The following is a 25,134-nucleotide window of genomic DNA, read 5'->3' as shown; positions in this document are numbered from 1 at the left end:
TATAATATTGAGTTGTTTTTTCTTAATTTTTGTCAAATAGAACATATTTAGTTTATGCAAGGGTAACTGGTGGTTCATTCCAATGTGGCAACATCAACTAAAGTGAGCGAGTGAGTGAGAATGAACTTAAGTGTCCAACAATGAAAATAAATTGCTCTTACGCTATTTGTATATTATTAAAAGTTGTTACCAATTAATAAACCACTTAATAAAATAATTGATGAAATAATTGATCAAGTTAGTGATTTCTTATATTTTCTCTAACATCAGACCTGAAACTATATAAATATATTATATATTTTTTCTTCAAAAATGCTGCCTATTTGTTAATTACCTAGAAAAATGTAGGGTATTTACATGGCTAAATCATGTTGACCTATCATAATAATATAAAGCATACAAATAAAACAGCAAGACTTTTATTTTGGAAAACCCAACACACTCCTACCGCGGAAGTAAAACCCTCACTGTGATGACGCTTTCACCGTTCGGCTTGTTTATCTTCTTCGACATGAATGCTAGTCGTCATTGCTTAATTTGATCGAATTCTCATTAAGCGGTTACATTTCCGAGTAATTTATTGTGTTATTGGTGTGTTTATAGTGTTTTTGAGACACACTATATGACTGATTACGAGTGTTTTAGGGTTTGTTTTAGGAGTTTTTTTGGCCTGAGCTTAGAGACTCGTTTTATTTCACATTTCGCGCATTTAATCTTTTTTTCTTTTGAGTTTAGTGTGTTTATTAATATTCCATTAAAAAAACAATGGCTGTTGTCAACGAAGGAGCTCTTAAAAAGATGCTGAAGGTTTGTATTCTGTCTTTTGTTGTAGATTCTCTAAATGTATTGGGCGATTAATGGTATTGTGTCAAAATCTGAAATACTCTCATAATCAGTGATCTAAATCTCGTTAGCTAACTTTAGTTATTTAATCAAGGTAAAATTGGTTTTATATTCACATATTCGTTTAGTGACAACTTGTGACATGCTTATATTGTTTACCATGAAATATTCGGTCTGAAATCACGTGATAGTATGACTTAAAAAAAGCATTTGCAGTGTATTTTACTGTGAAGAATGTTGTACTTTGATAGTCATTGCCTGCTAGTATGATTTATTTAACATTTGCAAAGAATATTTTTTAGAAATGTATATTATTAAGGAGAAAGTGAGAATTTGTGAATATTAAACCAAATTTACCTAAATAGTTATTTATCTTTATGCATTACGGAGTACTGAAATAATTGTCACATAGAGTTTAGGTATTGTCATATGACGTTTTAAATTTGCAAATTCTAAATCATTATGCGATTATTTTCAATTTCAGTAACATTACAAACGGGTTTTTTTTACCTATATATCCAAGTTTATATATAATAATTAAATACACATTGAAATATTTTGTTGTGTTGGTTCAAGGTACTTTTATAATAATACAGATTTTTATTGAAGAGAGTAATTTGTCTGCCATGACTCTAGATTATTTATATTATACTATTATATTTTATATTTCAGCAATACAAATACAGAGATCTCACTGTGCGAGAGATAACAAATGTCATCTCTCAATACAAAGACCTCAAACCTGTTATGGATGCATATGGTAAGATTCTCTCATACTATAATTACTTGGTAGAGAGAATTAGAAATGTTATTCTTTGAGGTTTTCATTAATAATTGCTGTTTAATTTGCAGTGTTTAATGATGGATCCTCCAGAGACTTGATGAGCCTCACAGGAACTGTACCAGTTAGTTATAGAGGTATGTTATAGAAGGATTTACATTGTAAAGAGGAAGTCAACATTTATAACATACATAACCATACTGTTTTTTTCTGTCTCAGGGAATGTATACAATATTCCTGTGTGCTTGTGGCTTTTGGACACATATCCCTACAATCCTCCTATATGCTTTGTAAAGCCCACCAGTGCGATGATGATTAAGACGGGGAAACACATTGACGCCAATGGCAAGATCTACCTGCCGTACTTGCATGAGTGGAAACATGTATGTCTCCCAAAACCCAACGTTGTTTAATTGAAATACCAAACTTTTCTCTGAGGCTAACTATTAATGTTGCATGGAAATGTCAAAGGAAGACGTTTCTATCTGTTAATGATACAGTATAAATTATTATAACACACTTTACTAACGTTTAATATTATTATGAAATCATGAACGTGGAGCATGTCTCACTCACCTTTTATTTCTCTAGCCTCAGTCAGATTTATATGGGCTTATCCAGGTCATGATTGTTGTTTTTGGTGAAGAGCCACCTGTTTTCTCCAGACCCACCACACAACCTCCATACCAGGCTTTCCAAGCGACTGGACCTCCTAACCGTAAGCAAAGCATTTCACTATGAGTGAATCTAAAGAAAATAAAAACTTTTAGATGGTTAAAGTTAAATGCAGACATTTTCTGTTAAATCGTTTAAATTAAAACAAAAAACATTGTATTATTGTCTACACTTAATATTAGGTGTCTTTAACTAATGTGTACTTGCACAAAATGTAAATTAAGTACAAAGTACTTGTACTTTTGTATTACAAATCAATTTTGTTTAGTTTTAGTGGTTCAACATATAACAAATCTCACTTTTAGTGGTTAAACAGTTTGGATTACATTTCAGTTCATAGCCATGGATAGAATAATTTTTTATCAGCAAAACATTTATTAAATAAATTAAATGGTTAAATAAAATATTAATTTATTTACAATAGCTACCATATTAAAACCACAACAGTTCTTTGTTATTCTTTATCTAAATCGATATACAAAAGTGAAATAATGGAAAATAAATATTTTTAAAAATACAAATTAAAATATCAAATGAAATTAAATCAAGTGATTTACCTTATTTCTTGATTTCTTTATTTTTTTTCGGTCAATATAATGTTCAATCCAATCCTCCTTAACTGCTTATGTTCACTTAAGACATGATGTTTGTTTACATGAATACTGATAGTATGAAATATTTTAACAGAACATATCATTTAATATTTTTTAAATATATTTATTTAACAAACCAAATAAAAAAAATAAAAAAATTCAAGGACTTCTAAAATAATAAAAATTTTGTGGGATGTGCAGATTATACTGTGTTTTTGTAAACTTTTGTGTGTGATAACCCTTTTTGACATCAGTCAAGCACATTTAACACATTTTATCACACACACGAAACTGAAACATTAGCTATTAACACATCCCTTTTGAAGGACAAATAATTTGCATATTTCATGTATGTCTTTCTGAAGGAAAGCACTTGAATCTAATGTTTCTGTTTTGGTTTTATTATTATGGGTTAATACAGCTAAATATAAAACAAAACATAATTTTAAAAGATGACACAACAATTTAGCAGCTTACTTATGGATCTACTTAAGATACCATAAAAAATCCTTAACTTAAGATACCTTAAAGTTTAATGATACACTTTTTTAGCAAATGTGTTTTAGTCGCCAAAGAAAATATTTATTTATTTATTACAAATTATACATTAAATCAATTACTAAGATAACAATACAAAAATCTGAAATGTACTAAAATGGATTATAGTACTATATAGTACTAAAATAGATAAATGCACTTTACATAATTGTTGTGAAACGTACATACTTTTATAATTTATAATAGTAGTATAATGCTTATTTTTCATAAATGCAGTGTAATTTTTAGGGGAGCAGAAAGTATGTTGACATTTTTTACACTTTCTTTTTGGCCATTTTTTATTTATGAAATAAGCTTTACATAATTGCTTGCCTTTTCCTGTTTTAAAAAGTAATGCTGGTTTTAAACAGCAGATGTCTCCCGCCTCCCTGCTCCCTGCATATTAAAATGTATTGGTTTTGTGTCCTGCTCTTTTTTTCAGAGTCTTATATGCCAGGCATGCCAGCAGTATCTCCCTACGGGCCCAACCAAAACCCATGGTAATCTTTTCACTCTCATTAAAGATTACATGCAACACTGTGTAAAATGTTTAATAAATCTGTTAAAGTAGGTTTTTTGCTTGCTGTAACAGGCTGTGCTGTAATTAGAGTGAATAATTGGTTATCTAATGATTTATGTCTGCCTTAGTGGTTACCCAGGTTACCCTTACCCAGGAGGGAATGCTTATCCTGCCACAGGTGGCCCATCACATTATACTTCCCAGACTCCAGTCACTACCGTGGGTGAGTTGTCATTCTTGCCTTCGGCTCACTTTTGTAGGTACAATACTTAATCTTATGATTTAAACCCACAAGCCATAATAACCCTGGAATAATCAAATGTACTTCACTTTCTAAGCTTTAGTTTTTATTGCCGAGATGTAACCCCCCCCACCTTTTTTTTATTAAGCAAAATTGAATCTAAGTGAGTTAAAATTGTCTAAATCTGAATGAATCGTTTAACAATTTAATCTGGCAATACTGAATCGTAATCAAGAATAAACGAAACTACTTTATGGAATAGTTTGAACTACCAATATTTTATCTTAATATGTGTTAAACTGCAGTGCAGTATGTATGCTTGAGAGGTTGAATTAGATATTGCAGTTCAAAATCAAAACCTCAGCTCAGGTACTGATTATGTGCATTATTTATTATTAAATGACAAAGACAATTTATTTATATAGCGCAATTAAAAACAACCCAAGTTGACTAATGTGCTGAACAATAGCCCCTTTTACACAGTGATATCGGTAAATATCCGGAAAATGGTAAATATCCTGGAACGACTTAACTGGTAAATAATTTTTAAAAATGCTGTTCACACAGGCAAGGACGTTCTGGAATTTTTCTGGAAAAGACCATTCACACATCCATTCCAAAATACCAGTAGGCTAAATTCTGACATCATTAACCAGAAATGAGCTCCAAACAGCTGCGCTTGTATTTGCACTCTGTATTTTGTACTCTGTATATGGATGAGTATTGTGAACAACTTCGATGAAAACATATGGAGGAACACTTTCACATGTCGAGATATACATAATATATTTGTGTGCTAGCACTCCCCAGCTGCTTCACGTGCACACGCATCAAGCAAATAAATCAGAGCTCAAAGGAAAACAAACAGCGGATTATCATAAGCATTTTATAGATAATTTTTTAAACAGTTGGCATTAAGACGGAACATTCTTGAAGAAGGATTACCTGACTAACATCTAGCAGCTAAATGTGTATGGAAAAATATTCAAAAGCTTTTATTTTCATAAACGGAGGAGATGTGAATGCGTCTGAATGTTCTGATTGGCTGGAGTAGACGTCTCATGTCAGTGCATTGTAAGCGTAAACGTGCTCTTTCCGGCAATTTTCCTGCTGCGTTTACACAGCACAGCATTCTAGCAAATTACCGATAATGTTACAACTTCTCTTTCCAGAAAATTGCCGGAACTAAATTAATGGTATTTTCAAAATTGCTAGTAATTTTCCGGAAAGGTTTGTATGTGTCAAAAAGGCAAATAACATGGTTTAAAATTTTACATAAAAAAATTACATTAAATGAAAGCTTTTATATGGTCAAAAGCCAGTAAAATATTAAATAAAACCCATTCATGTGTTAAATGCTTTGTGAAACAGGAAGAAATTGAACAGATATAAAAACAGACAAAGATGGAGTTTGAATACCTTTTAACATTACATTTATTCCCATACTAAAAGCAGCAGCAGATAGTTTGTCTCAGATCTAGAGAATAAAATAAACATATTTGAAAATTTACATTATTACTGTGAAAGATTTCAAACTTTACCTTTACGTTGGAGTGCAGTGCACTATTCTGTGCTTCTCAATGACTCCAGTATTTAAATGTGTCTGTCATGTTGTATTTGGTGGTGCAGGCAAATTGCTTGTTGCTGGAATCTTGTCTTGTTTGTTGTCATAATATGGTGTTACAATGCAAGTCGTTCAGCTAATGTTTACGTTAGTAATGTTTTTATTATTTGATCATTAAAAACCACCACTATATACTTGAAGTCAGAATTATTAGCCCCCCTGAATTTTTGGCCCCCCGTTTGTTTATTTTTTTCTCCAAATTTGTGTTTAACAGAGAGAAGATTTTTTCTACACATTTCTAAACATAGTAGTTTTAATAACTCATTTCTAATAACTGATTTATTTTTTCTTTGCCATAATGACAGTACATAATATTTTACTAGATATTTTTCAAGACACTTTTATACAGCTTAAAGTGACATTTAAAGTGTTAACTAGATTATTTAGGTCAACTAGGTAGGTTAGGGTAATTAGGCAAGTTATTGTATAATGATGGTTTGTTCTGTGGACCGACCATCAAAAAAAAAAAAAAAAAAAAAAGCTTAAATGCGCTCATTTTGACCTGAAAATTGATTTTAAAAAATAAAAAACTGCTTTTATTCTAGCTAAAATAAAACAAATAAGAATATCTCCAGAAGAAAAAATATTATCAAACACACTGTGAAAACACTGTGTCCTTGCTCTGTTAAACATCATTTGAGAATTTTTTTTATTTTAAAAGAAAAGAAAAAAAAAAAAAAATGAAAAGGGGGGCTAATAATTCTGACTTCAACTGTAACTCAGAATCTGCATGTCATTTTAGAAGCTGCTACTGTCCCCCGGAGGTCGCATTTTTGGTCATAGCTGCATACATTGAGCCAGCCTTCAAGAGTGAAATGATATACAGTGTGCTAAAATATAATTGGTCAATCTGGCAGTTGGTGCCTTATCGAGACCAATACAATGACAGAACGCACATTTTCAAAGGAGAAAAACTGTTTAAAGCATTGTTTTTCAGATAAACAAGCATGTTCACGTAATGTTTCTTAAATATCTGCAAAATTATTATTGTATCTTTATGCTTTACATACAGCACCTTTAATGTGAATTATTAGCCTTTCCTCTAAATCTGTTTTAATTTTGTTCAGTTTGAATCTGAAATGATCTCAATTGTAGAACTGGCAACACTGAAGCAGAGAAAAACTAAATTGATTTCAACATCTATCTGAATTATTCTGAATTGACACATGCTACTCTGAATTTTATTGCTTCATTTAAACTAGTGACATACTCTGAACCTATGCGCATGAATAGCTAAAGCCACCAAAGCTTTTCTTTGATCAAAACATCTTTACCATCATAGGAATGAATTCTGTTTTAGAATATGTTCAAATAAACTCGACAAAAGTATAAAAGCAACACTTGTTTTTGCTCCCATTTTTCATTTGCTGAACTCACAGATCTAAAGCTTTTTCTATGTTCACAAAAGACCTATTTCTCTTATATTGCTCACACATTTGTCTAAGTCTGTGCTAGTGAGTGAGTACTTTTAGTGAACACTAGTGAGTGTGCATTTTGTAGCGATAATGCAAAGTTGGATAGACTAATATCGACAAAGGAGAAATGCTCCATAACACTGATTTAGACAAATGTGTAGAACAATATTTGGTACCCAGAAAAAGTTTCATGTCTTTTGAGTTCAGCTCATGGAGAGGGGAGTAAAAAGAAAAGTGTTTAATGTAGAATTAGGCTCATGATTAACAAATTTAGTCTTTTAATTTACAGTTATATAAACAGTTGTTAAGTGTATATTGCAGTTTTGGGGGTAAATCAAAAACTTAGATCTTGAACAAATTAGACAAGACAGACTGCCCTGATCAAGCGTTAATGTCAGCTTCATAAAAGTATACCATACAACACACTTTACCCTTTATATACATTCTGCCCAATCTTGACCCTGACCTATGGTCTTCTGCCTGGTTCTGTGCCCGGTTTACAGTGACCCCATTGGACTGCTTTGAAAGGTTGAGTCTGTAACTAGATTCTGAGTTTGTAAAGGTCAAAGGACTTCATCCAGTTTGACGGAGAGGCTAGTAGGTATATTTAGAGTGGTAGGAGTTGGAAGAGGATATCTGTCTCCTGGGAGCTTTCATCATTAGGTTTGAACTATGACATTACACTACAGTGCTGCACAGAGTGTGTGAGTCTGTAATCTATAAAGTTTCTTTGATACGTACACATTTCATCAGTTTCTCAGAAACTGTATTTACCAGGCATTTCAACCATTCAGCCTCCTAAGTACATTATAATTGTACAAATTACAAAAAAACAAAAAAATCTATATCAATTAAGTTTTAGAGTTTTCTTTTTTGCCATATAGCCATTACTGCTGATATGGCATTACATCTTAAATGAATAAATATTAAATACGTTATTTCAGAATAGTTCATTTTTGTAGACATAAAGAAGTAAAAATGTTGAGACGTGACCCTCTAATTGTCAAACTGCATGTTTTTCTTGAAAGGTGTACTTAAAGGGCACCTATGGTGAAAAATCGACTTTTCAAGCTGTTTGGACAGACATATGTGTAGATATAGTGTATAGACCGTCATATTGGGGTGATATAAACACCGGTCCGCCCGCCCACCAAATTGATTGACAGCTGCGTATTAGCATGTCCCGGTAGTCACGTGTATAATCATATCAACAAGAGAGGACGAGCGCAAAGCAACCGAGAATAAAAGTACTAAACACGTCATCGTTTTTTTCAGAAAACATTTCTAAAGGTGCTATTGACTTGACATTTTCACCAGATGTTGATAGCAACCAAAGAAATCCATTCATGCAATGAAAACTAATCTAATTAGTTTACAAATGAAGTTGTGTGTAATAAATTGAAATGACACAGGGGAAAAGTATTAAACGCATGAAGAAAGGGAGGTGTAAAAAGCCAGTGAAAGCCTAGACTACAGCTGAAATTTCTCAGTAGTTATTCAGCCACCCTCTGCCCTTCGTCATTGTAAATTAACATTCATTGCTTCAGTCCAACATCTACATTAGCAGGATGATGAAGATGAAGCCAGGGTGGACATTTCAGCAAGACATGAATCCAAAAGACAGCCAAGGAAACTCTCAAATGCTTTCAGAGAAAGAAAATCAAGCAGTAGAATGGCCCAGCCAATCACCTGACTTGAATCCAATAGAAAATGCAAATCAAAGATCAAATTTGATAGACGAGACCCACAGAACCATCAAGATTTTTACACTCTGTTGAAGTATGTGGAAAAACAATTACACCTAAGCAATTCTTGTGACTTCATTCTCCATATGAGAGGCGTCTTTAAGCTGCCATAATTAAAAAAGCCTTTTATATAAAGTGTTAAATACATTTCAGTAGTTTATTTCCAAATGTCATTCCATTGTTAGTACACATAACAAATGTTTCTGAATTTTTTGTTTTGTTTCTTTTTATGTTTGTATTGTTTGAGTTTTTACCAAAATCTGGTTCAATTCCATCCCGTTTACAGCTCCTATTCCCAGGAAAAATAAAACATGACGTGGTCAATACTTATTTTCCCCACTGTATATTATTGAACACGTTTGCTTGTAATTTGTCATTATTTTGAACGGTGAGGGGAACTAAATTTGCATGTCTGTCTTAACCCTCCAGGTCCAAGTCGTGATGGCACCATCGGTGAGGACACCATTCGAGCATCACTAATCTCAGCTGTGAGTGACAAACTACGCTGGAGAATGAAGGAGGAGATGGACAGAGCACAGGCCGAACTGGATGCCCTAAAGAGGACAGAGGAGGACCTGAAGAAAGGACATCAGAAGCTTGAAGACATGGTGTCCCGCCTGGACCAGGAAGTGGTAAGAACATTTGCAGTTAATCTATTTAGAAGGCCTCTCTTTTTGTTAAAATTTGATGTTTAAAGTGTGAGTTTGTGTGATATTATGTGCATCCTCAGGCTGAAGTGGACAAAAACATTGAGCTCCTCAAGAAGAAGGACGAGGAACTGAGTGAAGCTCTGGAGAAGATGGAGAACCAGTCAGAAAACAATGACATTGATGATGTGATCATACCAACAGCCCCGCTCTACAAACAGATCCTGAACCTGTACGCAGAGGAGAATGCAATAGAGGACACCATATTTTACCTTGGAGAAGCCTTACGTAGAGGAGTCATTGATCTGGAGGTCTTTCTCAAGGTATGTTCATTCCTTTTTTTTATTTCAATCAAGTTTTTTTGTACTATTTTTGACCTTCCCGGTCTTTTTTTTTTTTTTTTTTGTCTTCAGCATGTACGCCTACTGTCCCGAAAACAGTTTCAGTTGCGAGCGCTCATGCAGAAAGCACGGAAGACTGCTGGACTTAGTGATCTTTACTGACCCTGTCACCACCAATGCACTCTCCCCCAATACTCCAGCTCTAATCATAAGACCCAGACTCTCTTCTAATCACTTTGTGGCATGTCAGTGGACGTTCACCAGTTTATCATATTTTACTTCTCTGAGAATTTTCGATGCTGCACCTGTCTGATTTTAATCTCTTGATTTTGAAAAGGTCAAATGAAAATCGGGTAGTGTTTGAGTAGACCTGAACATTAGAAGTCAATGGGATATCATGTTCCTTTCATTTGAGCTTCTAATGTTACACTGGTAGGTATTTTGGGTTTAGATGCTACTGCTATTGACTGTACAGGTTGATAATATTTCAATTCAAAGTTAACAGGAAATGTATGAGATCAGGCAATGTTACAGATTATTGTCAAACTCAATAACTGTGAATCTCACAAGGAAATTCACCCCAATTAAAAATAGAAGAACTGTTAAGATTGTTTTTATTTTTGCATTGTGACATTATCATGTACAATTAGATAATTTTTAACTTCCAAAATGTTTATTACAGTATTACAGAAATAAAAATGTTAACATTTGGGATGTTTTCCCTCAAATAAAATCTTTTACATTTAGAGAAACAAATAAGACAATATGTATTTTACAATAATAAATTAGATTTCCAGGGTACAATCTCACAATGCAAAAATCAGTCTAAAATGTGCATAATTTTTTTTTACGCAAAATATAATTTATTACTTTGGAATTTGGGGTGAAATATAATAGTTATGACGTATAGTTCTATATTTCAATTTCATTATATTAAATTTTAAGTTGAGCTATTTATCTCATTGCAATTGGGAATTATTTTGCATTTCATATTCGTTGTTTTAACTGTGTATATAAAGGATAGATTGTTACTAATAATTTGTTATGTAAAAACTTGAGCTGTAAACTGTTGTACTGTACTTTAAAACTGTGGACTTTTTATTTTTCCAAAAGTAAACAAAAAGATTTTCTTTTAGGCTGTTTTTGTTACCTGCTCCATTTCAGTTAGTTATTTAAATGCACCTTTGAGATGTGAATTACATTTAATACTTGATTTGATGTTTCTTAGACTTTGCCCCTAATATTTGTTCCAGACTGTAGGTTATTGTGTCGACAAAACAGATCAATAAAGTAACGTTATCTTTATTTATGACTGGCTTGTGAATGGTCAGCAACTGCATCATGTTTTCGTATCAGTGTGTAGAATGGTGGTGCTTTTTTTTTTTTTTTAGATTTTTCACCTTTTTGACCAGTCTAAAATTGAGGCTATTTAACTTCATTCACTTTTGGATTTAAACAACATAGTCCACTCACCCAGTTTGTTTCTGTATAGCTGTTATTTCTATTCAGTCTCCATAACAAAGACACATAAGGCAGCTTTTGTAGATCGTCACAATGTTTATTCAGTCTGGCTGTGTCTCAACTCTACAATCACACATTTCAAGTAACAGCTATAACCACTGCCGTGTTTTACCACTTGGATAGGAGTGTGTAGTTGTTCTGATGAAACACAAACAGAAAAAAAATACACTGACAACAGCATTTTGTTTTTTTCCGATGATCCATATAGTGTAGACTTAACACGAGTAGTTGGGCTTTATAAACTCCTCAAAATGACATAGTTATTACCATCATTTGCACTATGGTAAAAGGTCTCATTCTGATATTTATGTTAAAGTGCTTTTTCTACACAAATAGTGCACTTGTTATTGACTTTCAGTACAAAGACACACAGTCACTAACTTCCGTTATTGAGTTGGGTGACATGCACTCTCGGCATGTATATGTTAACACTTTTTAAAATACCTTAAGCAGTTCATAAATACAATTTCTTTTCGTACGCAAGCTCTGCTATTGTTGGTCAATGGAGCTCACTCATGAACTGAGCGCAGAATACATTTCTTAAAGGTTTGGTATATGCACACAGACTTAATTTCAGTCAGCCAGCCCCAGGGCTTCCGGTTAATTGTCATCCCATACAAAAATCGCTGCGTTTAAGATTTGATTTCTTAACAAACCAGCGATCTTCACTGCCTGGCTGAGAAACGATATAAAGTGGGTATCACACTAAACAAGAAGCACTGCATTATATTAGATTTTTCCGTGCCATGTCTTTAAAATATGGTAATTAATTTTACCCCAGTATTTTCTTTTTTTATAATTATTCTTTAGGGGTTTTTCCACTTTTATTATGATAGGACAGTAGAGATTTCAGACAGGAAGGCATTGGGAGCGTGAGATGGGAAGGATCGGCAAAGTATCCCGAGCCAGGAATCGAATGAGGGTCGCTGTGAGCACATTAGTGCTATATGTCGGCACACAATACCACTAGGCTATTGGCGCCAACATTATCCCAGTATTTTCAATGGAATTTCTGCGCTAGCCTGCTGTTAATGATGCCACCTGTGTCTTTTGTGTCAAATAGATGCTTAAGTCTGTTTAACTGATTTTATTTGAATTACATTACAACATCGATGCTGTAAAAGCAACCTCATGTAATTGAAAACTATCATATAAAGCTCACACCAGAAATTAATCATTGGCTGAAAAATATTAGCTGTGCATATACCCCACATGAATCTTTTCAAAAATGTTGAATACATTTTTGTTCATTTATTAAACCATTATAATTTTAGAAATTTAGGATGGTTTATAAAGCCACTTTATGGTAAATTTTGATCTTAAACCAAATTGTACCATTTTATTTAGAAATTCCAAATTGGTTATAGGCCCACTGTAAGTTAAATCATTGCATTTAATAAATACAAGATCAACTTTTCTTAAATTAGGACTATTGAATGTTTTTTTTTGTAGGTAGATATCAAATCTCATAACTAAGAATTGTAGCTTTAAAGAGATAGAGATATTTTGTTGTTTATGCAAAACAACGGCATTTCATTTAACAGATATTAATGTAAAGTTTGCTTGTTGGTATATAACCATTTACCTGATGCAGGAGGCAAGTACGGAATGCTAGCTGACCTCAAAACGGAATATAATAAGAGTCACTAATTGCACATCTTACAAGTGCTTCTTTCTTGAATATACAATAATATGCACATAGACACTTTCACAAAGGCTGATCGTTTTGGACAGACAACAGGTATAAATTATTTCTCCCTTTAAAGTTAAAATCACTAACACAAGGAGTGTTATCTAATGGTCTGCGAGTGACATGGAGTTATCTAATCTTAACAGGCAGTAAGGTTTATGAGGTCAGGAAACAGATAGGCAGGACTCGTTGAGGTTTGCAATTTGTGGCTACATTTTGGAGGAGACCGCGGTTCACAGGGTCAGCTCTTTCTGAACACCCCACAGGGTCTCAGCACTCTTCACCAACTGTTTCTCTTCTTCTGGTTTGAGGGTCATGTGGACAACATCTGTCAGGCCATTGTTACCCAAAATGCAAGGCACACTTAGGAAGACCTCCTCATTCACGCCATGCATTCCCTGTGAATACATAAAACAAGTATCAGATATCAATGCTCAAAAAAAACATCAATGGCTTCCAATAATTAGCATGTTGCTAAGCTAATGATATACAAACGTGTGTCAAACACAAACCAGTCCAGAATCATTATTTCTATACATACATAAAAATGTATCTAGTTCATGTTTACCTGCTTCTCAAAATGCAAACAGATTGATTGAAATAAACTGTACTTTAAGGTATTCTTTGCAGTTAAAAAGCACCATTTGTGAGAGTTGTGTAGTCAGTCAATCTGTCAGGGTTTATACACATTTGTACTACTAAAATTCAATGACTTTTCCAGAACTTTCAAGTACATATTCATGACGTGATGTTTCATGTAATGTCTACATACACATGGTAAATAATAAGAAAAACAAAGAGGTTCAAATTTATTACAACATATCACAGAACACGCAACAATCTATTTTGTTTAAATTTTTTATATTGATTTTGATAATGCTTGCACAGCATTAACAATGTGAGAGCAAGTTTTTGGCCAAGGACAGAAACGTAAGACAACTAACCTATATTCAAGTTAGGGCTGCACAATATATCATTTCAGCATCAATATCTCAATGTGTGCATCCACAATAGTCGCATTGCAGGATATGCCATGTTGGGATTATAGTTTAATATAGGGTTTACTCATAATGGAGTAAAAGTTTGTCATCTGCATGCATTTTAAAGAGATAGTTCACCCAAAAATTACTTACCATTTTCATTACACCCTTCACTTGTTTCAGACATTTGATGTTTTTTTATTTATTTATTTATTTTTTAAATAGAACACAAAAAGGAGACAATTTAATAACTCCTATACTATTGAAACAAGTGAAGGGTAAGTACATTTTAATCTTTGAGTAAACGGTCCCTTTAAGGCCTGTGACTGTGTAAACATTTCAAATTTTAAAACATCTGGCCAAAAGAAATGTTTTTGTAACTTTAATAAAAATTAAATAATACACAATGAAGACTATGCAGTGCTGATTATTCAAGATCTGTACCGGAATAGTGAATACCTGAAAACTAGAATTCACTTTACTATATTTTATTTATCTATGCTTGAAATTTATTTGTAATATATTATTCGAGATTCACTCCTCTACAAAATCCCTCCAATCAATCTGGTAAAAATCACACGCGCACACGCACTAGCTCTTAGCCAGCAACATAAAAACATATAAGTAAAACATTATGAAGTATTTCATAGGCTTTGGCAGATAAGTGCTAATTGTGATTTAAAAAAAAAAAAAAAAAAAAAAAAACCATTGGCTGAGTCCAAAAATTGCCTACTACTCAGAAGGTACTGCATTTGAATTTACTGCTCGGCCATTAGTAAAGTATGTTCAATAAAGTATGAATAAAACTTCGCCATTTTGTCATGAACACGTGGTGGACCTGTGTCAGCTGCGTTGCTTCACTTTTATTCATGAATTCTCTAGTGTGGCATCATGGGATAACATAGCGTCCATTGGATGCGCACTTTAGAATCTCGCCAGAAGTACTAGGTCATCCGGGTACTTCTCGCACACAATTCTATGAATTCGGACATACTACTCGGTTCGCATACTGTTTTTAGTGTACTATATAATATGGAAGCATGCAATTTTTGGATGCAACCATTGTTCAAATCAGTTACTTAATATTGCAAACTTAAAGATGTATTAAATGTATTGAAACCAACTGAACGCATTCATCAGTTTTCTATGTGCTTAAATTTTGTTTCATAAAACTGTGGTTCATGAACAGCTGTTCAAATCCCTAGAGGTAGTTGCTCACAGTTATTAGACAGAGGTTTCCGAGTATTTACTTAAATACTAATATAATATATATATTTTTCATAATATTTAGTTAGTTAAAGATGATCACTAATCTTCCAGAAACTTACTAATCCATCTCACCTTGACTAAAGTAGAGACCGGGTGACACTTGTGCATGTTCTTCAAGATACTCTCACACAGGTCAGCTACAGACATTCCAATAGCCCAGGAAGTGTAACCCTTCAGCTTAATAACCTCATATGCACTGCCAAAACAAACAAGATTAATGTTCAACAAAGAAAAACACCCATGAGCCCAGACTAAATACATTTACCCAAGGGGTTGATTTGTAGGTTTAATGTGGACACAGAGTAGACATTTGTTACAGATCATATACAACATAATTTGGCTTCTCTCTCTAAAACCTTTCTATATGCATTTCTGAGACTAATCCTAGTAGTTATGTCTAGTCGGTTAAAAAATAAAAATAAAATAAAATAAAAATTTCACCTGTCAACCACCATCTTGTGGACACTCTTCCAGTCCTCCTTGTCTTTATCTGTACCCAAATCAGGGTTCAGAGCTTGGAGGGACACCCCAGCCACATTTACACCGCTCCACACAGGAACTACAAAAACAAAAAAAATGGGAGGGTTACATTTTTTTTTTTGAGAAAACAAACAAACAAAGATTGACATTCATTGTGCTCTTGCATCGGTGCTCACCGCTGGAGTCTCCATGTTCTCCAACGACCCAGCCATGGCAGCTAGATGGATGAATTCCCAACTTCTCTCCCATCAAGTAGCGGAAACGAGCAGAATCTAAGTTTGTGCCACTGCCAATCACACGGTTCCTGGGCAAACCGCTCAGCTTCCAGGCCACATAGGTCAAGATGTCAACTAAAGAATAGATAAAGTTGGTTTATTATTTGGCTTTATTGCCATTATCAGGACTCCTTGTGTAATTGCAAACCTGGGTTTGAGACCACCAAAAGGATGCAGTTGGGGCTGTACTTGATGATGTTTGGGATAATAAACTTGAAGATGTTGACATTCCTCTGGACTAGGTTCAGGCGGCTCTCACCCTCTTGCTGACGAGCTCCAGCGGTCACAACAACCACTTTTGAGTTTGCGGTCACGCTGTAATCTGGAGAAAAAAATAAAAATAAAAAAAAATTAAAAAAAATTTAAAAAAACGGCATCAATTTTAGAACAATCTCACTAAAATGGTGAGTAACCACTTTCTATATGGTATAATTTTGCTTCTGATGCTTTTGGGAAACACAACCAATGACTGAATATTCGCAAATATTTGTTTAGACTTTAAGTTGTAACAAGAACTAAATAAGATTTGTTGCAGTGTTTGACAGGAGCAGAATTCTTTTTGAACTGTGCTCTTGTTAGTATGATTTATCATTACATATGCATAATATTACTTGTTCATTTTGTTTTTGGTGCAGATAAGCATTTACAGGACATTGGCTTTAAAAATAAATCCTCATGAAAAACTTTATGAAATAATTTTCTAGGATAAACTACTTGGTTCAAGTAGCTAAACATATATAAACCTTGTATGTTTCATATCTTGGGCACTAGTTGGACAGGTTGGAGCATGTTAAATTGACAGAGCACAGCTCAGATTGTTCTGTTAAAAAAAAGTGACGGGTTCCACAAAATTCCTTCATGTTGTCCCAACAGAAATCTAAGCTAATTTTTAATAAGCAGTTTGTCATGTAGGAAAAATTGTTTTTGAGTGCATTTTAACTATAAGTTATCACTTTTGTTAATTAAAAATAATTCCAGTGCAGTTATATAATGCAATGCTATTTTAAACCACTGAAGACTTTTTCATTTTACTTCTGCATAAATTGTATAACAACTTTGAATGCAAGCCATATCACTGGTATATTATTGGCGTACTATAAAATCAGCATCAATCTAACTTGTCTGTTGCTTATCAGCCATAAATTCAGTCACTTTATTCCTCCTTTCACATTTCATGTCTTCATTAGTCGATTATGAAACCTGACCTTTATCCGCTACGATCTTGTGTGTCTTGAGAAAGAGGCTTCCATGCTGCAAGTCCATAGCCTCTCCTTTCAGCTTATCTTCCATCACGTCCACCAGGGCGAGTTCATCGGTCAGATCCTGCACATGCATGCATTGTGATCAGCACTCCTCTACTTATTGTTTGCTTCAATATTTACATTTTGTTTGACATTTTTAGACCTTTCTTGAAGACAGAATAGGTGTATTGTTTATATATTTTTTATTTATATAACTGCAAAAAAATATGAGATTACATACGAATATATAAACTGCTAATTTATTCCCATTAAAAGACAATCCCCAATGGAATGGTCTCCTTTTTTGCCTAATTTCCAGTTATGGGGATAAGGTTTCATTTTGGCAGAGATTCAAGGCCTTCCTTCTAATTCAGAAATCATTCTATTTTCTAAGGTCAGGAGAACTTTCATTTACTTGAACAATAGCAGAAAAATAACCACTCCCCTTCAGACTAGCAAAGACCTACAAACCATTCAAACTCTTACCATGTTTTTTTTTTTTTATTGTATTAAAATCATACAAGCTACTGGCATATATGTTTACCTCTAAACATTAGACTCTTATTACATTTCAATATGGTAATCTCTGTGAGACTATCTCTGATTTTCACAATTTTTTTAAACAAAACATATAGCATATGCCAGATTTAAACCAACACAATAGAAACATGGTCCACTGAACATGGAAAATGGCCACAAGGCATTTAACACAGAGTTAGATCATTTTCAAAGTTGTAAACTTTTATTTTAAATTGATTAAGAATAAATGAGTAATGTGAATCATTTTAAAAAGACTTAATTGGACTATAATTATTATATGCAATTTAATTTATTTGTATTATTTTTGAACATACTAGCAATAATGTATTGTTAAAAACAACAACAACAAAATTAAACAGCAAACTGATACAGGGATTTATTTTTTTTATCCTGTGTGACGGTTTATCCAGTGCAGTGACCTCACTGACCTTGAGAAGGATGCTGACGGCGGCAGCCATTCCAACCATTCCAACACCAACCACTGTCACCTTGTTTGTGGGCCCTGCAGGCTGCTCCTTGCTCACGTGAGCAATGAGTTTCTCCTTTGTTGAGGCCATCTTCAACTGTGGAGAGCACAGAATCTCGTCAACTAATTTACTTTCAGGTAAAAGCACTTTGGGAGATTATGCCCTTTTTAATTACTTCTAACAAATTGCCATTTTGATAGCTTTGACTGATCATTAACATGATAGCATTGAAGTCTACTAAGGGATGTAGCATTTCATCTCAAGTGCAGCCACAAGAAAGGTTAAGTGTATAAGAGCAAAGCGCTATTTTCATCCCCCCTCTCATGTCCAGCTTTAGCAGTGTTGTGTGCACAGAGGCACGTAGATGGCCTGTGGAATTAATGCAAAGTGAATAAACAAATGACATTAAGAACCCTTTACTCTTGATTAAATGTCCTTAACATCCACAGATCATCACCACAAAAACAAAACAATGAATTAATATATTATGTTTGATCTAGTACAGAATTACAACTGCATAGTATTAGACGACTAAGCCTATTTTCCCCATTGGTGATTCATAATAGCCTCTCATTACTCTGATGGGGGAATTAAAACCACTTTCTCAGTAGACGTAATAATGCAAAACATAATGAGTGAATTATTTCGAGATCATAAATAGGGAAATCCTGCACGTACTCACTGGATGAATAATTACTGACTCATCTCACGTACAACTTGTGCACATGGGCATCCCTAAAAACTACAAGTACCAGAATCCTTTGCAATTAAGGAAGCGATACGTGCATCAAAAAGTGCATTGGTCCATGCTGAGAAAAGCACGTAGGCTTCAATGACTCACAAACCTTAATGATAAACCACTATGTGACAGACCTGATACACATGGTCCAGTATACGTGAAATATATACTACAAATTAACGATCAAGACAGATGCATCAAAACGATGCCTCAAAGAAAAATAAACAGGTTGACAAGAAATGTTGTGTTACGTTAATTGTATTTTTGATGTGCATCCACGATTACGTAACAGTGGAAGTACAAACGTTGCTTTCGTTCAAATGATCAACAGCTTTCAACATCAGCTCTCTGCACGTTACAATAATACGTTAACATATGCTTGTTACTAAATACACTTCTGAGGGAAATTAAAATGCCATATAGTCTAATGATCAATTTATTGATTAAGGAGAAAATAGCAAAACACGACCCACTATGGCATATTCGAATCTCTAAGACTAAAACTTTCTTTCGTTTAACGGGTTACTTTATTACAAATTAGTGTTGGCTCATGTCTTACCTGTGGATAGTTGCTATTTGACAGTGTAAATCAGGGCAGACCGGGCTGGAAATGTCTCCGCTTAGACTTTTTTCCGCACTGGTGATGTGAGGAAGGGGCTACGCGGCTTATAAAGCTTGGAACGCCCTCAAACTACAGAGCGATTTGCATATAAATGAGATGGGCGTGATTTCGCGTCTCGTGGTGGAAGTCACGTCCATCTGGGGAAGCGTCATGGAAGCGGATGTGGTTCAGCTGTTCACGTGAGCAGTTTAATAAAAAGGTGCCCTTTTCTTAAAGAGACAGTTCACCCATTTTGAAAATTCAGTGTGCCACAAGCCTGCTTTTGAGTGAAGGTCTCGGCCGTTGGATCGCCCAATGGGGGCTGGCTGAAGAACAAGTCATAAAGCCCTTCTCTCCGTGTTAATGAATGAGCCCAAATAAAAAAATTAATTACACCTGCAATAAAATGTTCCGAAAGCTGATTTTGGTCAGTAAAGGCACTGGTTATTGTGCTGATATAGATGCAGACCTTCATTTTTGTAAAGAGTATGTTTTTAGCAGTAAATTAATGCTGGGCGTGTCATTGTGATAGACAGTTTAACAGTTTCTCAAAGCAGACGTTGGAGCTTCGGCAGAAATGTTAATTATTAAATTTCTGTGTTATTTTACCATGATAAAATGAGTTCAGCAGTAAACTACACTTTCTGACATACAGAATCTGATGGAACACTCTTTTTTCGGTAAGGTCAGGACTTTATTGGGCTTTATTAGTTTGCTGATATACGCCTAACCACCCAGACAGCAAAATACACTCGGGCCAGTTCCGGCTAGATTTTCGCCTGCCGGAGACTTACCCCTCTCCATCTGCTGTACCTACTGCTATGCCTATGGACTCACTGCCCGATTCCGGCCAGAGTCAACGTCCCGCTCTCCCTTGTTAAGCAAATATGCAAGTAACTGAAACTGCAATTTATCAAAGTTCCACTAGTCCTGGCCCCATAAGGAGCAAATTTCTATTGACCCCACTGTTAAAATGGCCAGCTTTACAGGTGTTTGCAGCCTGATTTTGATTCATCTGCATAATTGAAGGCGTGGCCACTTGAGTAACAGCTAGGTCTCGCTGGTCGCCGTCATGTCACCACTGCTGATTCCGGCTGATTAGCTGCTGATGTCGACATATACATCGTATTTTTGTGTTGTTTTATGTGGCTTTACACAGTCAGTTGCCTTTGGAATAATTTCTTACAATTATCAGATGATATGGCATGCTGTGTGCACTTAATTGTGCTCACAAACCATTCACATGGCCTCCGTTTCCCAGGTGACTGAAATTATTTACTTATATAGAATCCCTATGAATGTATTTGTTTTATTTAAGATTAATAATAATTTATAATGTTCTTGCTGTAATGCACTCCAGAATCTGACAGATTGATTAGCTGTTGGCTCTAGAACAGTCATCTGAAATGCTGTCATACAGTTTTATGCCTGGATTTCATGAATAGCCTTGCATTTACTAACACAGACTATATTTGAAGTATTTGGAAGTAATTTGGTGTTTCCTTCTGTAGAAAAACATCATAAGAACAATGTTTAGTGGCTCAATGTATTACAACAGTGTTTTTAAAAGTCTAAACACTTTATTAATATAGTGTACAACCAAGCACATGTTGTCAGAACACAAACGAGCCGCAGGTAATGAAGTATTAAGCGTTTCTCCCATAGGAAAGCCGTCTAAGCAAAATGCTAGCAGCCGTCTGTAGCTCCACCTCTTTGCCCTTGTTTGGTATCCCCCGGTTGGTGCGATGATGCGCGAACAAAATGGCGACGGTTGGCCACGCCTACTGGTAGCTTCTTTTTAAATTTTTTTTATTTTATTTATTTATTTATTTTTATTTATTGCATAGCCATCAGGAACATCATACAACACAATACAAAAAATAAAACAAAAAAAAACTAATACAACAATGGTAAAAATAAGAAGATACAAAAAACAAACAAATAAATTAAAATAAATTAAATTACACAAAGTATAGTGTACAGCACTTCTACATCCAATGATTTTAAGTATTGACAGGGGAATCAAAAAAAGTGTCATAATAATTAATGCATATCTCAGATTTTTTGCTTTTCAACAATTTCACAGTAGAAATAAAAAAGTCAAACTTGTAGTGAATGGTGCCCATGGAACGAATGGTGCCATTATTAACGTGAGACAACGAAAATACCAACGCAAACCTCTCCTGTATTCTGACATTCCAATACTTCAGAGTTCAACTTTATCTGAAACAGTCAAGAGCAAGAGAAGAGCACGACGTGACCAGAAGAGGGCGCGCAGGACACAGGAACGGAGAGGAAGGGAGACGCTACCTCCCTTGGACCCTCATCTGTTCTTACCCTCTCCTGACTACCTACCCTCGGAGTGCACACAGCTCGCGCAGCTGACCCTGAAGACCAGAGACTCTGCTCGCTAAGACGGGAGGTCTCAAAGTCATCGTAAATTAGGGGTGCCTCTCATTGCTAATACCTTGTGGAATGCTTAATGCCTTAAAAGTATCTAGACAATGTGTATGAGAGTGTTTGTATGTTGATTTATGTTCTAAGATGTGCCTATGGAACAGCTATAAATTTGTTCACATAAGACATGACCTATAAGTTTTGCTGAATAGTAGAATTCTTAACTGAGTGGTCAGACCACATTATATTGGTTGGTCCCTTAGTGATTTATAATTAGTGTTTTGATATATTAGGTAAAACCCAGATGGTGTACCGGTAATTACATGCAGTATGTCAAGTCCTCACTGATATATGAGGTGTAGTTATGTGCATTACCTGATTTGGGAAGTATAAAAGCTGAACCAAACTGACCAGCTTTGCGCTTTCCGACTTCTGCATATTGAGGTTGGTTGCCCTTTATCCTCAACGGAGGATAAAGTAAGGATTTTGTTTCTGTCATTTGTCTTTTGTTTATTCTACCTTTTCACTGGATTTTATTTTATTAATAAAAGTGTATTTTATTACTTTTCTTCAACTGGAGTGGACTTTGACTTCATTTTCCAGCACCCATCAAGAGTTACCCTGTGTGGTAAAGTATGAATCTAATTTATTCTCTTGCAAAATACATTATAAAGACGATCCTTTAACTAAACTCTAGCTAAGAAATATAGCGAAGGGAGGATTCTGGTTTATCTTTATTTAATTAGGGTGATTAAATAAAGGCGATCCAGCACAAACTCCATACAAAAAACTGTTAATGTGGGAGATGATTTAGCAAATTTCTGTTTGTGTATGTAAAACTTTGCCTGTAAAATAATGAGATTAACAATATATTCAAGGCAAATGTTGGATTTGTTTTCATAATAAAAAATTATATCTTTTAATGTAAAATAAGAAGTTTTGTCCTTTTAAAAATATATTTGGCTAGATTCTTCCAGAATTTCTTTACAATGTTGCATTCAAAAAACAAATGACAAAGGCTCTCTTTATCCACATTGCAGAAACCACAGATATCCTCTATTTCAATGTACTTTGATAAAAACGATTTTACTGGGTAAATTGTATGTAATATTTTAAAATAGATTTCCTTAATTTTATTATTAATAGTGTATTTGAAGGGAGTTAACCAGGCTCTTTTCCAATTAACATTAACTATAATAGAGTTTCAGAAAAATTTGCTTCTAGGAGTAATTTTATTTTGCTTCTGAAAAATATTACGAATATGTTTGTTAGTACATTTTTTATCAGTCAACTCAACACCTTCTAAATGTAGTTTTGGGTTTACAGCAGATAGATAATTATAGCAAATATGATTTTTAACAAGTTGAATAATTTTTACAGGGATAGATTTAATAACTGATTTAAATTCTCTAAACAATATTGGGAAATTGTGAGTAGACATGAATTGTTCATAGGATAGAATATTCCCAGAACTGTCAAAAAGTTTTAAAAGATGATTAATGTCTCTATTAAACCAATTTACTAAAAATAAAGATTTATTTGAAGAGGTTATATTACCATTATTCCAAATAAAGGAGGTGTGAGGAGAAAAGTTGTGGCAGTAACAGATTTTCCAAGCTAGAAGAGCTTGTTGATGGAATTTGGAGAGTTTAAAGGGGATTTTAGAAATATTATAATCACATGTTAAAAAAAATTAAGCCACCTATTTGGTTAAAAAGATTATGAGGAATATGGTTCCAAAAGGAATTGGGGGTGGATAGACATCTCTTAATCCAAAAATGGGGAAATTGGGCAACCTTGACGTACTCCACGATAAATGTTAAATCTTGTAGTTGTAGAAGTATTAATGATTACAGAACTATTAATATCGGTGTAAAACATTTTGATGACTTTTAAAAATTTATTCCCAAAACCAAAACACTCTATAGTTTTAAACAAAAATTTGTGTTCAACAGAGTCAAATGCTTTAAAGAAAAAAAAAAAAAAGGATAATAGCTTCATCATCTACATAATCAGCATAATCTAAGAGATCAAGCACTAAACTAATTTTATTAGTTATGTGGCAACCTTTTAGAAAGCCTGTTTGACATTCACTTATAATGCTATTTAAACCTTTACGTAATCTATTAGCAAATACCAAAGTTATAAGTTTATAATCAATTGTTAGAAGTGAGATCGGTCTCCAGTTTTCTATAAATTGTGAATCTTTGTCAGGTTAAGTAATTAATGAGATGACTCCCTGTTTCATGGAGGTAGACATTTCACCACTATTAATACATTCAATATACATGTTATATAGAGGATTTTCAATGTGTTCCCAAAAATGTAAATAAAATTCTACAGTCAACCCATCTATACCAGGTGCTTTACCTTTTTTCATTTTAAGTAGTGCATCTTTCAATTCAAGAGTGGTTATATTTGAATTACATAAATCATTAAAGTCTTCATATATAATAGGAATATTTTGATTAATTATTTTAATGAAGTTATCACAATTATTTTCATCAAAATTGGAGGTATATAAATTTTTGTAGAAAAAAAAAAACATAATCGGAAATTGCTTTGGGATCCATACAAAGGCTTCCATTAATATTCAATGCAGCTAACGAATTTCTTTTGAAGTTTCTTTTTTTTAGAGCAAAGAAATAACTTGTGTTTTTTTCTCCCTCTTCGAGCCATTTGGCTCTAGAGCGAAGGAAGGCACCTTTAGCGAGATCCAGGTATACATTAGATCAAATTTAGATTGAATTTTAGTCAACTCTTCCTCATCTTCTTTAGTACGAATTTCCTTCTGTTCCAGAATATGTCAATTATCCAGTAATTCCATTTCCTTTTGTTTGTTGATTTTTAAAAAATTCTTTACTATGTTTTATGGCAATTTTTCTTATATTATATTTAAAAAGTTCCCAGGTACTTTTGAATTTATCTTTTAATCCTCCAAAAGTATCAGTTGCAATATTTTTAACACAAGT

At 34.0% G+C, this 25,134-nt stretch overlaps 2 protein-coding genes across 2 annotated transcripts; one reads left to right on the top strand and one right to left on the bottom strand.

Annotated features, from left to right (window-relative positions):
• The first annotated feature begins 465 nt into the window (after positions 1-465).
• Positions 466-11,267, top strand: tsg101a (tumor susceptibility 101a). The gene is made up of 10 exons (XM_056452251.1): positions 466-807; positions 1,516-1,603; positions 1,696-1,761; positions 1,844-2,007; positions 2,216-2,342; positions 3,872-3,929; positions 4,078-4,172; positions 9,404-9,606; positions 9,705-9,944; positions 10,035-11,267. Exons 1-10 carry the CDS (start codon positions 766-768, stop codon positions 10,122-10,124), a joined length of 1,173 nt encoding a protein of 390 aa, XP_056308226.1. The 5' UTR covers positions 466-765; the 3' UTR covers positions 10,125-11,267.
• A 232-nt stretch (positions 11,268-11,499) lies between these two features.
• ldha (lactate dehydrogenase A4) lies at positions 11,500-19,833 on the bottom strand. Its single transcript, XM_056452252.1, has 8 exons — positions 19,724-19,833; positions 18,387-18,521; positions 17,383-17,500; positions 16,326-16,499; positions 16,079-16,252; positions 15,864-15,981; positions 15,495-15,618; positions 11,500-13,571 (listed from the first exon to the last, which is right to left on the bottom strand). The coding sequence occupies exons 2-8, from the start codon at positions 18,513-18,515 to the stop codon at positions 13,407-13,409; spliced, it is 1,002 nt and encodes a 333-aa protein (XP_056308227.1). The 5' UTR covers positions 18,516-18,521; positions 19,724-19,833; the 3' UTR covers positions 11,500-13,406.
• Positions 19,834-25,134: the final 5,301 nt, after the last annotated feature.

This window comes from Danio aesculapii, chromosome 25 (assembly GCF_903798145.1).
Source record: "Danio aesculapii chromosome 25, fDanAes4.1, whole genome shotgun sequence".
Taxonomy (NCBI): Eukaryota; Metazoa; Chordata; class Actinopteri; order Cypriniformes; family Danionidae; genus Danio; species Danio aesculapii.
Note: the sequence above shows the minus strand (reverse complement) of the source record. Positions and strands in the feature narration are given on the sequence as shown.